The 13,864-nt window shown below is 54.4% G+C and overlaps 8 protein-coding genes across 8 annotated transcripts in view; 4 read left to right on the forward strand and 4 right to left on the reverse strand.

Annotated features, from left to right (window-relative positions):
• Positions 1-75: 75 nt before the first annotated feature.
• Positions 76-1,229, reverse strand: BO95DRAFT_443152 (vacuolar protein sorting-associated protein 29). Its single transcript, XM_025586603.1, has 4 exons — positions 1,005-1,229; positions 924-938; positions 430-843; positions 76-371 (listed from the first exon to the last, which is right to left on the reverse strand). The coding sequence occupies exons 1-4, from the start codon at positions 1,059-1,061 to the stop codon at positions 255-257; spliced, it is 603 nt and encodes a 200-aa protein (XP_025441992.1). The 5' UTR covers positions 1,062-1,229; the 3' UTR covers positions 76-254.
• A 434-nt stretch (positions 1,230-1,663) lies between these two features.
• Positions 1,664-3,623, forward strand: BO95DRAFT_473780 (alanine--glyoxylate transaminase; the record flags this gene model as incomplete). The annotated part of the gene is made up of 3 exons (XM_025589747.1): positions 1,664-1,678; positions 2,164-2,447; positions 2,552-3,623. 3 exons carry the CDS (start codon positions 1,664-1,666, stop codon positions 3,621-3,623), a joined length of 1,371 nt encoding a protein of 456 aa, XP_025441993.1.
• Positions 3,624-4,385: 762 nt separating this feature from the next.
• On the reverse strand, positions 4,386-6,853 carry nemA (Nem1-Spo7 phosphatase catalytic subunit NEM1). Its single transcript, XM_025586604.1, has 2 exons — positions 5,016-6,853; positions 4,386-4,957 (listed from the first exon to the last, which is right to left on the reverse strand). The coding sequence occupies exons 1-2, from the start codon at positions 6,409-6,411 to the stop codon at positions 4,815-4,817; spliced, it is 1,539 nt and encodes a 512-aa protein (XP_025441994.1). The 5' UTR covers positions 6,412-6,853; the 3' UTR covers positions 4,386-4,814.
• A 196-nt stretch (positions 6,854-7,049) lies between these two features.
• On the forward strand, positions 7,050-9,129 carry BO95DRAFT_473782 (translation initiation factor eIF2B subunit beta). Its single transcript, XM_025589748.1, has 5 exons — positions 7,050-7,261; positions 7,325-7,521; positions 7,589-7,884; positions 7,955-8,807; positions 8,877-9,129. Exons 2-5 carry the CDS (start codon positions 7,424-7,426, stop codon positions 8,947-8,949), a joined length of 1,320 nt encoding a protein of 439 aa, XP_025441995.1. The 5' UTR covers positions 7,050-7,261; positions 7,325-7,423; the 3' UTR covers positions 8,950-9,129.
• A 283-nt stretch (positions 9,130-9,412) lies between these two features.
• rps23 (40S ribosomal protein uS12) lies at positions 9,413-10,221 on the reverse strand. The gene is made up of 2 exons (XM_025586605.1): positions 9,942-10,221; positions 9,413-9,742 (listed from the first exon to the last, which is right to left on the reverse strand). Exons 1-2 carry the CDS (start codon positions 10,198-10,200, stop codon positions 9,564-9,566), a joined length of 438 nt encoding a protein of 145 aa, XP_025441996.1. The 5' UTR covers positions 10,201-10,221; the 3' UTR covers positions 9,413-9,563.
• A 921-nt stretch (positions 10,222-11,142) lies between these two features.
• BO95DRAFT_330691 (DUF5315 domain-containing protein) lies at positions 11,143-11,949 on the forward strand (the record flags this gene model as incomplete). Its single annotated transcript, XM_025581905.1, has 1 exon — positions 11,143-11,949. A coding segment is annotated over one exon (807 nt), but the record flags the coding sequence as incomplete, so codon positions are not given.
• Positions 11,950-12,205: 256 nt separating this feature from the next.
• Positions 12,206-13,002, reverse strand: BO95DRAFT_142503 (MICOS complex subunit Mic12 family protein). Its single transcript, XM_025580592.1, has 2 exons — positions 12,884-13,002; positions 12,206-12,777 (listed from the first exon to the last, which is right to left on the reverse strand). The coding sequence occupies exons 1-2, from the start codon at positions 12,902-12,904 to the stop codon at positions 12,430-12,432; spliced, it is 369 nt and encodes a 122-aa protein (XP_025441998.1). The 5' UTR covers positions 12,905-13,002; the 3' UTR covers positions 12,206-12,429.
• Positions 13,003-13,336: 334 nt separating this feature from the next.
• BO95DRAFT_414380 (mitochondrial 54S ribosomal protein bL17m) overlaps positions 13,337-13,864 on the forward strand; it is a 1,053-nt gene continuing 525 nt past the window's right edge. Inside the window, exon 1 of the mRNA XM_025584310.1 lies at positions 13,337-13,806. Coding sequence (XP_025441999.1) covers positions 13,591-13,806 — 216 coding nt within the window. The 5' untranslated portion in view covers positions 13,337-13,590. The remainder of the gene's footprint in view (positions 13,807-13,864) is intronic.

A 13,864-nucleotide genomic window follows, 5' to 3' on the forward strand; every position in this document is an offset into this window, starting at 1 on the left:
GAGACTCGGCCACATTGAGGCCACATGATGCGACACTACGATCCCCAAGCAAGCCGCAGTTTAACCATATCTAGCCAGTACTCGATCCTGATCTCTGGTTCGAATGCGCTCAGCAGCCTGGTTGCGACACAATTCGTGTATAGGCACTCGAGCTTTGGGGCTGTCGGGGCAGGAAAGGAGCGACCAACAAGGAGGAAGTCATTATCGTGTCAGATCTATGGTTATGTACAAGAAAAATAGATAGGAGCGTCAACTCATGAAGAAGCGATGTTGTTCTTGCGGTAGGATACTTTCTCCACGGCAACCGTCTCAGCCCCGTTGGCATCCGTCTTCAACTGGTAAACATAAAGCACGAGAACATCACCTTGGATCTACCGCGATGATTAGCATCAGGTCGTCTCAGCCGTCTGTGGCAGCTCTGCAACTCACATCCATCAAGCAGAAGCTGGGTGTGGGCTCATCTCCCTCGGCCCAGTATCCTGTGCTCATCGCACCCGTGGCACTGCCGGGGTTAATGAAGAATCGGCCTTCCAGCTCGAAAGCCTCGAATCGATGGGTACCGCCCCACAGCAGAATATCCACGTCCATCTGACGAGCGGCGATCAAGAGAGCATCCGCATCTCCTGGGGGGATGATTGTATGGCCATGCGTAAATCCGATGCGCAGGCTGCCGTGGGTCACGACCTTCGAGAGAGGGAGATTGGGGGAATCGACATCGAAATCTCCTTTAACCAGTTGTAGGTCAGGCGCCACCTGCCGGAGGAATTCAAATGTGTTGCGATCGGTCAAGTTGCCGAGACAGAGAATCTGGCCGATCTTGCCCGGCGTCAATAGTTTCTTGAACTGTGTTGCGATTGTGTCAATAGAGGATAAGTGGCAATTGTCAGGAGGGCCATGGGTTATGGCCGAGCAGAAAGTCGCACCTTTGCGGGGAGGTCCTATATAAGAATGGGTTTGAAAGTCAGTCAACTGTTTGTTGTTGCGGGGGATGATCAACAACATACGGGAGCTCTGTCAGGGATGAACAGGTCGCCGATGACGAGGACCAGGCGCGAAGTCATTCTGAACGGTGCGGTCACGTTCACTCAAGGCCCAATTTGAGATTGAGCTATGAGTCTATGGAATATGTTCAGTAACAAACTGACGGGTGCAGATGTATGGAGTGCACAGTTGTCTGATGGAGATATCAATTAAGCTACCTAACGTAAGAGGGAGTGACGACTATCTAGGCTGGCGCCCCTATCGCTGGAGCGGCGCGGGGAAAGCTTAGGCTATTCCAACGCCGATGCCATGCGCCTGACAGCCCTATGCCCTAGAAGCAGGACCAGTTCGGACTAGTCCGGGCTGCTTACATCTATGAAGGCCGGCGTTCCTGCGTACTGGTCTGCATCTACTGGACTGCTGGGAGACATAAGAAAAGGGACTGGGAAAATGTGGGAAGAGTGAGGGAGGAATACGAGTGGGCGAGAAACGTCTTGCTCTATTATACTACACCTGCAGGACAGCCTGGAATACCACGAGTAAGAACGGCAGTTGACATCGTCATTCATCCTCAGCCGCGCAAGTATACGGAGCAAGTAGGCGGGCTCGCATAAGCCCTGCAAGCCAATAAATAATGGTTGTTCGGATATACTATCCTCATTCTTGCTCAGACACTAGTTCCATGAGTCAATGCAATGTGTCTTTAGATTCCTTCCCCAATTGTTTCCACGGCAGGGCCCGCCCGTTGGAGGCATCCGTCGCTTTACGGCCGATAGAAGGCAAGGGAAATGGGGGAAATAATGCGCCAAAGGGGGAAAGGAACCAAACCAACCATTGAGAGCTGAAAAAAATCTCCTCGATTGATCAGCACACCTGGGACTTTTTCCCCCCGTTTGTAGTTATCGTCTTACAATTGTTTCTCCTCATCCTCACATCCAACTCTACCAGTACTATACACCATCAATACTCTTCACCCAAGCAAATCAATCCATCCGGAAAGCGAACCCGGCGATCCCGGCGATCCCCGGCCCTTTCCCCTCTCCCTCCTCCCCGACAAGCCCAGTCAACGCCTGGGTCCCCCCCCTCCTCCATCTCACCAGCAAACCAGCAAATCCCCCTCCCCCTGCGGGCTCTCCCGTAGAGAGCCGACCTTTCGGAAAACTGGCGGCCAAACGGACGCAGCAGCGCTTGAGCCTGATCTCCAGACACCTGGATCAGCGACTCCCGCTGCCTGAGCTTAATACCCCGTTCTCGACCGAGAGGAACTCCCTCGCTCCAGACGACCTCGAATATAAACCCATCGATCGCTCCGTTCCTTCTTCCATCCCTCCTTCTCCTACCACTCCATCCTCCCCCTCCTCCTCCCCCCCGCCCAAAATGTCTTCCCAAGCCCCTCACAACACCCTGCTCATTCCAGGGCCTATCGAATTCGATGATGCTGTCCTCCAGTCCATGTCTCACTATGCGTAAGTCCAACTGCCCCTCCTTCCCACGACCGCTCATCATCACTATCCGCCATTGAATCATACCTTCTCTCTACCCCTCACTAATCGCTATATGTTCTCTCCAGTGAGAGTCACGTTGCCCCCGGATTCGTCAAGACCTTCGGTGAGACCTTGTCTCTCGTGCGCAAGCTCTTCCAATCATCCAACCCCGCCGCTCAACCCTTTGTCATCTCCGGCAGTGGTACCCTGGGCTGGGATGTTGTAGCTTCCAACCTGATCGAGAAGGGCGAGAATGCTCTGGTCCTGCACACCGGTTACTTTGCCGATTCGTTCGCCAACTGCATTGAGACCTACGGGGCTCATGCCACCCAGCTCAAGGCCCCCATTGGCGAGCGGCCCTCGTTCGAGGAGATTGAGCAAGCCCTCAAGGCGAAGCCCTACAAGATCATCACCATCACCCACGTCGACACCTCGACCGGCGTGCTGAGCGACATCAAGCGCGTGGCCGAGATCGTGCGGCGCGTCAGCCCTGAGACGCTGGTCGTCGTCGACGGTGTGTGCAGTGTCGGCTGCGAGGAGATTGCGTTCGATGAGTGGGATCTGGACGTTGTGCTGACGGCCAGCCAGAAGGCCATCGGCTGCCCTCCTGGTCTGAGCATTCTGATGCTGTCCGGCCGGGCTCTTGACACCTTCAAGGCCCGCAAGACGCCCCCCGCCTCCTATTACGCCTCCATCGGCAATTGGTTGCCCATCATGCAGAACTACGAGAACTTCAAGCCCTCTTACTTCGCCACTCCCCCCACCCAGCTCGTCCACGCCCTGCACACCACGCTGTCTCAGATCACCGCTCGCCCCATCACCGAGCGCTACGCCATTCACCGTCACGCCTCGGACCGCGTCAAGGCCGCCGTCGCCGAGCTCGGCCTGAAGCAGGTGGCCGCCACCCCGGAGAACCAGGCCCACGCCATGACCGCCATCTGGCTGCCCGAGGGCCTCGCTCCCCCGGACGTGCTGCCCGGTCTGCTGAAGCGCGGGGTGATCTTCGCAGCGGGTCTGCACAAGGAAGTTGCCACCAAGTACATCCGCTTCGGCCACATGGGCGTTAGTGTCACCGACCCCGCCCGGTCGGACATTGACAAGGCCATTGCCGCCTTGAAGGAGGCTCTGACCGAGGCCAAGCAGGCCAAGGGACTGTAAATATCCATAAGACTGTCATATATTGAACTTTAGCAAAACAACGAATAAAAAGTAGCAAAACAATTTTCAATCATCATGTTCCTTGCGGTCAGATTCCCAACAGAGTTCTTCCTCTACTACTTGGTCTCAGCACTTAACCCCACCAGTTAGTTGTACTGTAGATTGGCGCGCCCCGATCTCGGACCAGTGGTGCCCGATAAGCGCGGGCGCCCGCGATAGGGATGACCTACCGAATCAGGCAATCCTTTCCCGCCCCGGTCTCAACGACCAGGCGCAACTCAACTCAGGCTATCAGCATCCATCTCTTGTAGAATACTCAAGTAAGTTACAGGAAGGGCCTGGATTGTAGCCTTAAAGAAAGACGTGTACGCTTACCCTTTGCTCATTCCGAGAGCATCAACTCTTTGCTCGAGGGAACGGGCCTCGATCGCTCCCTGAGAGCACTGTATGTTTATATTCCAGCACCTCGGCATCTCACAAGGTCCGCATCACGCTCCCAAGCGAATTCTGCTTTGATTTCCTTTCTCATGTGATTTTAATTTTGAGGAATGCCTAGGCGGTTCACCGTGGCCTACAGAGCGTCGAACCCTACTCTCTTGATCGGGAAAAGTCCAAAAATAAGGCAGTGAGAGATTTTGAGGGATAGGAAGTGATGATGGGTACGAGAGAGCAAGAGCTATGGGTCAAGGGGGGGGGGGGTTATATCTATTGCGGTGCAGACCTGCTGAGTACTCTCATCGGGCGAGTGGCAAAGTGATATCAATACATTGACGGCGAACATGATCCAGAGAGATTAGTGTGTGACAAGGGACGAGGAAGCGATACAGGAAAGAATATATAGAGTCGTTGCCAGGAGTATAGTGGAAAGGGAGGCATGGATGGGGATGCCGACCGAGATATTAATTATAAGCGACAGTCAGGAAGAGAAGGTCGAGAGACGATAGCCCATTGTATCATCCCTCCCTCATGCCTCTCTCAACTTTACAAGAGCAGAGACATGGGGATCTGATCACCATGGGATGCATTGTGAGATTTCCGTAATAACATCAAGCTTGGACAACATTCCGGTCAGGGTTTCCCTTATTCTTTTTTCGTGTTTTCTGTGCAAAGGGGGGGGGGGTTATTATTATATTAAAGGCCATAAGTCACTCCGTCACTGCCACGGGTCCATCCTTCTTCTCCTTGTCAAAGCTAAGCTTCTGTTTCCCCTCTACGCAAGGCTAGGAAAGCCCGCACGTCGGTTACATACTGTAAAGCTTCTAACATGGGGACGAGGTGGAGCAACCCGTTGTCCGTCGGATCATTAATCCAGCCCTCAATGGGGATTGCGTTATCTGCGATCAAAGGTCAGTTGGGGGGAGCTGCGCCTACAATCCACAAACCCATACGCACCTTCGTGAAAAATATAACTCATAGGACTATTGTCCAGGATCATCACTTTACTCAGGTCTGGCTCAACAGAGCTGAGATCTTTAATGTACGCGCCGTTGCGGAAGGTACAATGTTGCCGGTAATACCGCGCGTGGAAGTATTTCCGCTCCTGTTCCAGCCAGTCGATGACCGGATCGGCGTACTCTTGCACACTCGCAGTAAAAACCACCAGCTTGTACCATTTACACACCTTGCGCAGAAACTCGTCACAGTGAGGCCGTTTGTGGACATAGTACAAGATGGGATGTTGCGGACCAAGCGTGGTCGGAGGCCCGCCTGGAGTCAGAGCGGTCGTCATCGGCGTGGACAACTTGACTTCAACCATGTGGCCACTGGACATGCGGCCACCCTTGGCCAGGGAGTGGATGAGTGTTTCGTCGAGATCGAGGACCAGAGTCTTTTGTGGGCTTTTCGTGTTGCGTAGGTTGGCCGTGTAGGAAGGTATGCGCTGGGGAATCAGAGGCCGAGGAGGAACAGGCGAATGCGGATATCGAGTGACTCGATGGACCGACGGGGAGGTCGGGGACTTCAAGCTATCAAGATTGAGAGCGCCCTGGGATCCATTCTGCGACGCCTGTCCCAAATCCGTGCTTTGCGCACGACGCTGCCGGTTCCGCTTGAATGCCTCTTCATTATGAAGCTTGATTCGAATAGATCGCCGAGGGATGTTGTCGTCCGGTGCATGCTCGGAGCTGGAGGACTTAGACTTGACGGACCGAGAATGACTGCTGCTGAGTCCCTTGGCGCTTCGCCGATCCCCCTCCGACTCCGAAGTGCTCGAGGCAATTGATTCGCGTGATCTATGAGCTTTGGGTCGTCGTGATGTTCGTTGTTTGCCATGTGCTGGAGTCCCTCCTTTGCCCGGCGCGTCAGGACCTGATCGTTTGGAACGACCCGGAATCAGGCGGCTGATTTTGCGGAATGGAGCCAGTGGAGAGTAATGCCCATCGTCTTCGCGAAAGCAGTGGACGACAAAAAATCCAGGCGCGGCCAAGGTTGACAAAATGAACTTGATCGTCTCAGCAATCGCATCGAAGAACCGGTGCACGAACAGCCCTATGGTGCTGTTTGTGCCCAGAGAGCGATCCTTGGATAGACTTCGTAATAAGGGTGATTTCTCGTCAAGCGTGTACTCATGGTTTGCGAGGTCATCTGGCGCGCCGGGCGTCACATCGTGGCTTTTCTCATGGTGTTCGGAAGCATGGAAGTTGCTCTCACTATAGGACCGAAACTTGGCGAGATCGCCTGGTTCAATTGCCCGGGAAATCTCTCCTTGCGATCGAGATCGTTGCCGACTTCTACTGGAACTGGTAGGCTGGCCAATCACTCGGGACGATAAGATGTTCAGCGAGTTCATCTTCCGACGTGGCCCACGGGTGTCCGGGCTGGCGCAGGTGTCTAGTTATGTTGAGCGGAGGCGCCGGTCAGCACCTAGTCAAGTCACGAAGTAACTGCAGGTAGAAATGCGATGCACGAAAGAGGAAAGACATCGAGCTGCACCGACCTCAATGCGCCAGTCGACAACCCGTGCTGATAACTGTTGACGGTTGACCCCAACTGGTTTTGGGCTGGGCGAAATTGGTGGGCGATAGCCGTCGCCGTAGTCCTTGGCCTAACCGATGGGCGGATAAGCGGGATGGAGTGAGGGAGGAGGATAGAAGAAGAGCCCTCGTAATGTTTCAAGACGACTATATACAGACAGTCGAGGACGAGGGCGTGGGATTAAACGGCAAAGGGAGGGGGTTAAGGGAAAGAGAATGTGAGGAGAGTTGAGGGAGAGGCCGAGGAGGAGGAGAGAGAGAGAGAGAGAAGAGGTGGAGGAGAAGGAGGAGGAGGAGGAGGAGGAGGAGGGAAGGGCAACCAATCCATAACTTAGTTACCGTATGTATTATTTGCTTGTATGTATGGGCTGCTGCTACGGCTGCTACTACGGCTGCTACTGCGATGGTTCGTTGGGCCGAGCGGGCAAAATCTCCCTCCGTCACATCCATCCCACTCTAAGGTTGGCTCTTCCGCCTTTCACTTCCTCCTACTCTCCCCCTCCCCTCTTTCTTCTCTCCCTGCTCGGCTGCACAGTCCTCTCTACACCTACCTCGACCTCTTTCTACAGAAGGAAGTCGCTTTCTTCGGGAATTTACTCTGAGGCGACCATTTTGCGAGCTGACAGTTGTTGCGAGTGCGCTAACACTTCCCAACGAGTTTCCCTGGTATGCGACTTGTGCGACCAACCCGATGACTCCACCGTTCTGCCTCACTAATGCTGCATATAGCTCCAAAACACCATTGAAGCTTGGTGACCTTCCGTCTAGATTAGACTTTGAATCGCTGGATCAGAGCCCTTGGCAGTCTAATTTAACGTCAAAAACAAAATGCCTGCTACTTCGGGGCCCTTGACGCCCGGCCTGGCGTCCTTCCTCAAGACATTGAGGACCAACCCCATTGACACATCCATTGACAATCTGATCTCGTGCGTGTCATTCACCACGCGCCGGCTGGTTGCAACTGAGATCGAAGCTGTACTGACATACCCCCAGGCTCCTCAAGCGCAGACAAATCCGCCATTCCAGATCGTGTGCTACTGCGACTGCATATCTGCTGCGCGGTGTTATATCGGCCTCTAGAACAAACGATGCCAACAAGTTGATTGAGCGGGTGCAGAATGTTGGAAGACGGCTCATGGCAGCTCAGCCCCGGGAGATGGTGGTCGGCAACATCGTCAGGCGCGTGCTCGGATTGATTCGTGACGAGGCCGAAGACGACCGTGAGGGCGACTTCAACCTTAGCGAAGCTGGCTCTGAAAGCCAACCTCAAACCCCTCGTGGTCTCGACGGTATGGCATCTGCCTTGTAGCATGTCTGGTTCAAGACGAAGCCGGCACTAACGACGAAGGATTACCATAGATCCCACCGATGTTCTTTCCGCTCGCCATGACGGCTCCGACCGTGGCGCATCGAGACAACCCTTGCCTGCCCTGACCGCCGCCCCGATCTCTATGTTTAGTCTGCTTTCGCACCCCGACACCGAGAACTCCCTGCCTGGAACCCCTGTGTCCGCGTCGCCCTCCGGTCGGCTATTAGGCCACGCGCCCAGCAAAGACATTCGGGCGGAAGTTCTGGACGGTATCAGCGAAATCATCGACGAACTGACGCAGGTCGACGACCAGATCGCGGCCTATGCTCTGGACCACATCCACTCCAACGAAATTATTCTCACTCACACCTCATCGACCACGGTCCAGAAATTCCTGCTGAAAGCTGCGGCCAAGCGGAAGTTCACGGTCATCCATGCCGAAGCCTTCCCCAACAACCACGAGGCGACGCACGCAACCGTCAGCGGGGCCAACCCCTACGACGACGAACTTCTGAGCACTGAATCCTTCCAGAAGCCTTTGATCGCTCTGGGCATCACCGTCATCCTCATCCCCGACTCCGCGGTATTTGCCCTGATGTCCCGTGTCAACAAGGTTATCCTAGGCACGCACTCCGTCCTGGCCAACGGTGGACTGGTCGCCTCAGCCGGTACTCGGGTCATCGCTCGCGCCGCGAAGGTGCATCAGACCCCTGTTGTTGTGGTGAGCGGTGTGTACAAGTTGAGCCCGGTCTATCCGTTTGACTTCGACTCGTTGATTGAGTACGGAGACGCCAGCAAGGTCATCAGCTATGAGGATGGCGACTTGGTGGATCAGATTGACGTGCAGAACCCGCTGTACGACTATGTTCCGGCAGAACTGATTGACCTCTACATTACGAACTTGTACGTTCCATCTCTTGTGACGGTTTCCGCACTGTTTGACTTAGTACTGACCACTTACTTCTGTTTTAGGGGAGGACATGCGCCATCTTATCTGTACCGTATTGTGTCGGATCACTACCGCAAGGAGGATATCAGTGTCTGAAGCCTGGCCAATAAAGGCAGAATCAGATAAAAAATTACAATGGCAAAAGAAAAGCGGATTTATGAACAATTGGATCTCTCATGGCCGGAGAAAGGTCACATGCCAAAATGGATATAAAAGGCGTAAGGAATTATCATAGACAATATGAGAGACGATACCCAAGGCGTTTGGTACACAAAGGGACTCATCGAATGCGGTCTGCAGCGACCTAGTATGAGTATGATCGAGCATTTCCAAAAACTACGTCGAGAATACCGAGCTATGTAATTTTTTTTTGAAAGAATTTGATATTTTGGGCCCTTCCCAAGGAAATCAATCATGGCGCCATGTTTTTATGGATATAACAATCGTAGTGAAAGCCGCAAATATTGGGTTTGTATTTGCAGGGTGTCTTTCTCATCCAGCCCCTTTCTTTGCTTTGAACCATTACAGAAAGAGAAAAAAAGATTCCAGACCATAGAAGAAAAAAAGTGTCGCCTCCCAAGCCGATAAGTTTTTATTCTTGCTATGGAATGGGCCCCCCCAAGAGAGAGATCCTCCCTCCGGGAAAAAATATCATGATTCCCCCGGAGTAGCAGCCAGCATCTTGCTTTGTGTTGGTGGTAGTGGGTTGCTTAAGAGCGGGGCTTCTCCTTCTTCTCCTTCCAGAGGGCCATGAGACCAACACCGGAGACCTTGACGACCTTGAAGCGGACACCGGGAATATCACCCTTGGCCTTACCCTTACGACCGAAACCGGCGAGGAGGACCTCGTCGTTCTCATCGATGAAGTTCAAGCAACCGTCATTGGGGACTGTAGAGGGGGGTCAAGGTCAGCGGGATGCTCAATTATATAGATTGTGGTTCTGTGTAGTCGCTGTGATGTATATTCTCGTTGTCGCCACCTCTTGTCCCTCACGTCGCACTCAATGCGCAACCCATGGACCTATCCAGATGATCGTCTCCGAGAATCCACCACAGAACACACAAGTAGGGAGAGAGGGATGACCCACCGAAAGCAGTGACCTTCTTGCCGTTCTTGATGAGCTGGACCTTGACACACTTGCGGATAGCGGAGTTGGGCTGCTTGGCCTCAACACCGACCTTCTCGAGGACGATACCCTTGGCGTGGGAAGCACCACCGAAGGGGGAGGACTTGTAGGCGGTACCGAGAAGGCGCTTCTTGTAGTGCAAGTCGGCCCAACGGTTCTCACGACGGGTGGTCGCGAGCTTGCGGGCGGCGTTCAAACCACGGGGCTGTCCCTTACCCATCTTGTCGGATTATGTGCGGAGGACTGAAAACTGCAGCAGCAAAAGAATAAGGCGTTAGATGTCTTTGCTTTCCTTCAATTGGGTCATCGCGTAGTTCCTGGTTTTCCAAGTTCCACAGAGTATGCGCGGATCGCGAAATGTGCATTGCGGTGTGTGTCCATCGGTGCCGTCCATCTTTATTCATTGCTCGGTATTCGATCGGATCCCTCCGCTTCTCGATGTTCCCTTCACGTGCATCCTCTTGCTGTTCCTGATTGAATGGACGGGAGGCGAAATGGATGTCGAAGTATCGTACTGGTGAATCTTGAAGGCGAGAAATATCTATCGGCGGTGGGACTCTTTCCCTCTCTCGGGGAAGGTTGCACCTTCGATCTCACGCAAAAACCGGGGAACATGGAAAACCAGACGCAGAGAATGATAGCAATGATAGGAAAGCCGTCAATACGTACCGACTGATGGAGATGCCGAAAGGCTGGATGGGCGGATGGATGTCGAGAAGTCGAAAGGTCAAAGGGGGGGTCTTCCTTTCACGGCCGGCGGTCGCTCGACTAGATCGAAAATGTTCTGCTGTGCGCCTTCGCCCTAAACGGCCGCTAAGCGAGACTGCCCACGGCAGACCTTTTCTCCGCTCCGAATCTGCCGGTCTCCACCGCCCGTCGGTTTACTTCATCTGGGAAGAGTCCATCGATAACGATAAGACCCCGGATGGAACATCATGCATGTTAACTTATCAACTGCCCCTAAACTTACCGTACCTTACGGACTTATACAAACTTATTGGCTCCAACCACAGCCTCATCGCTATCTTGATCTTTCATACTACAAACTTGGGCTATTACCCAAAGAACCCAAGTATAATGCCTTAATTATAATCACCAGTCCACAATCCAACATAAACCCCAAAACACAATGGCCTCCAACACTCTCCGCATGGATCCCAAGATGGATCCCCGCATGGAAACCCTCCGGAAGATAAGCTCCCAGCGACTTCCCCCACCAGTCCTGTTCCAAGGTCCCCCCTCACACAATGCCTCCAACATCTCAATCCCGCCGCCCCCGGCATCCGTCGGCGTCAGCCCCGGTGGTGGTCGGACAGGGCCGGGACCTGGACCAGGCCGAGGAGGCAGTCAATCGCCGCCGCTGCATCGGAACCGGTCCGCCCGCGGCGGCGGCCTCGAGACCTCTGGCGGCGGCACCTTTGGCTCTCCCTTCCTCACTCGCAAGCAGTCAAAGGGGGATATTGACGGCTCCGATGTGATCTGGCAAGAGATGCAGAGCGCGCTCTCGGAGGTGGAGCTGAGTGCCACCACGGGCGAGCATGTGTTCGGGGAGAAGCATTCCGAGGCCTTGGAGGATCTCCGGGCCAAGCAGCTTAAGCTCGCGCAGGCGTGGGCACGCAGCGAGGCCGCCGATGACAAGGCCGTCGATACGAAAGAGGCCGCTCCGCCGGCTAAAGGAGCTGCTGCTGCTGCTGCCCCGCAGGGCCAAGGGGCACGGGGCGTTGCTGGCCCTGGTGTATCTGGGGAGTCGGGTCCCGTGGAGGACGGCGGCGCGGCTCGGAATCTGGATGAGGAGACGGAGAAGGATATTCTTCTTGCGCGCGAGAGACGCGAGGCTAACGACCGGTACTTTGATCGTGTGAACAACGGCGTTCTGGATGTCGTGGCCAAGTTGGAGGAGGTCGCCCAGGCTATGCGTGCTGTGGAGCGGGAGAGTCAGGACATCTGGAGCGATACTGATAGTGTGAGCACGGCGACAGAGACTACAGCAGAGGCGGGCTGAACAAGCAGATGTGGGCTCGCACTCGAACTTCGTCCCCCTTATGATTATCTCTGGCAAGAGATCAGCTGGTATGACCTTTTCGCCTGCAGGTGGCTTTCATGCTAGCTCACCAGGCATACGGACCTGGAATGGGTACTGCTGGAACTGGAGCTTGAGGGTTCAAACCAGATGCCACTGCGCGCGGAGGGCAATATCCGGCCTTCGCCGCGGCCATCTATACTAATGCCGATAGTCTGTCTACACCAGACTTTCTGTCACATCCAAAACGACGAGCAATAATTACTTCGCGGAGAACACAGTAGAAGAACTTCCCAAACTTTTCAAAGTACCAACAACAAATCAAGGGTATCAGAGACACAAACCACTCCCGATAGCATACAAGCCCAAGCATGACACACATAACAAAATCAAACCCCCTTCTAAGAAAAAACCACATCCACACCCCCTCTACTCGTTCTTCACCAGCCTCATTGCCGAGCTCCACCCTTCCACCGCCATATCCCGCACGTCCTCCCAGCTAGCCTCGTAGGCCTTGTTCGCCAGGGTCTCCACCTCCGTGTTCCAGCGGTGCTTGAGTAAATCGGACAGCGTCGGCTGGGTGCGTTTGGGCGACAGCTCCTGCAGCTTCTCGGTCTCGCTGGGGATCAAGCGGCGATCGTAGGCGCCGGTCGACGAGGCCAGCCAGGTCAACGCGCGGGTCTGGTCGCGGATCGCGTTGCGTTGCTCGAGACGGTTGTACCGATGGACTTGAACGGTCAGGTAGAGGACGGTCGTGGTCAAGGCGAATCCACTCGCCTAGAGCTGAGGTTAGCTTCGTGGACGGCGTGTAGGATTTAGGCGTGGCTGGGGTGTCTAGGAATAGTATCCAGGGAATAAGTATCGGGGGTAGAGTCCGACTTACAAAGCCTGTGAAGAAGCCCATTTGGGAGATAAGGCCAGTGACTGGCTGGAGAACACCCGTTCGAAGTTTCGCAAGCCTGCAGGGTGCAGTGCTATTGACCGGGACAGTTCAAGCAGGCGGGGAGAGATTGAGCGACGGAAGAAGGTTGCAGACTGGCAAGGTCTTCGGGATAGTAGATGTGGATTGAATCCAATAGGCGACAATGTGAAAATATGATTCAAATAAAGTACAATACCTTAGTCCTCTGAATAACTGAGAAAGCAGGATTTACCCCGAGAAGTTGCCCACAGAAACTGAAGTAATGCATTGTTGCAAGTCCAAGAGTAGTAACAGCGATTCCAACAACGCGCGGGACCGGGGCCAGCCGTCGACACGGACTCCGATTGGCCGATGCGGGCAAACGCCGAATCTTTTGCTTCTCTTGCAGTGCGCAGAACTTCAAACCGCATGAATCGATAACCACGACCCTTAACACACCCAGACTCAACCCCTTCATTCACCCACCTACACAACCATATACCCCCTTCGTATCTCTTCAATTCGAATATCACCCTCAACTCGATCGGATATCCACCTCGAAACCGCTTCCGCTCCAGCCTCTTACACCCAATAACCGGGGGGTAGAGAAACCGCCCAACCTACAACTCTCACTCACTCACTCACTCACTCACCACCACCACCACAACCCCCTCCGATAAACCAGCATCATGGCCGGAGGCGCAGCCAAATACCGCCACCTGAGCCGCAAGTCGTCGCACCGACAAGCTCTCCTCCGCAACCTGGTCACCTCCCTCTTCACGCACGAGTCGATCACCACCACATGGGCCAAGGCCAAGGAAGCCCAACGACTGGCCGAGAAGCTGATCACTCTGGGCAAGAAGAACACCGAAGCCAGCCGGAAGAGCGCCCTGGCTACGTTTTACGTGCGTGCCCCAAGCCCCCGTCCTACCTTGCTCTAAGCCCCTGCCCCAAAACCCGACC

This window comes from Aspergillus brunneoviolaceus (assembly GCF_003184695.1).
Source record: "Aspergillus brunneoviolaceus CBS 621.78 unplaced genomic scaffold BO95scaffold_36, whole genome shotgun sequence".
Lineage (NCBI taxonomy): Eukaryota > Fungi > Ascomycota > Eurotiomycetes > Eurotiales > Aspergillaceae > Aspergillus > Aspergillus brunneoviolaceus.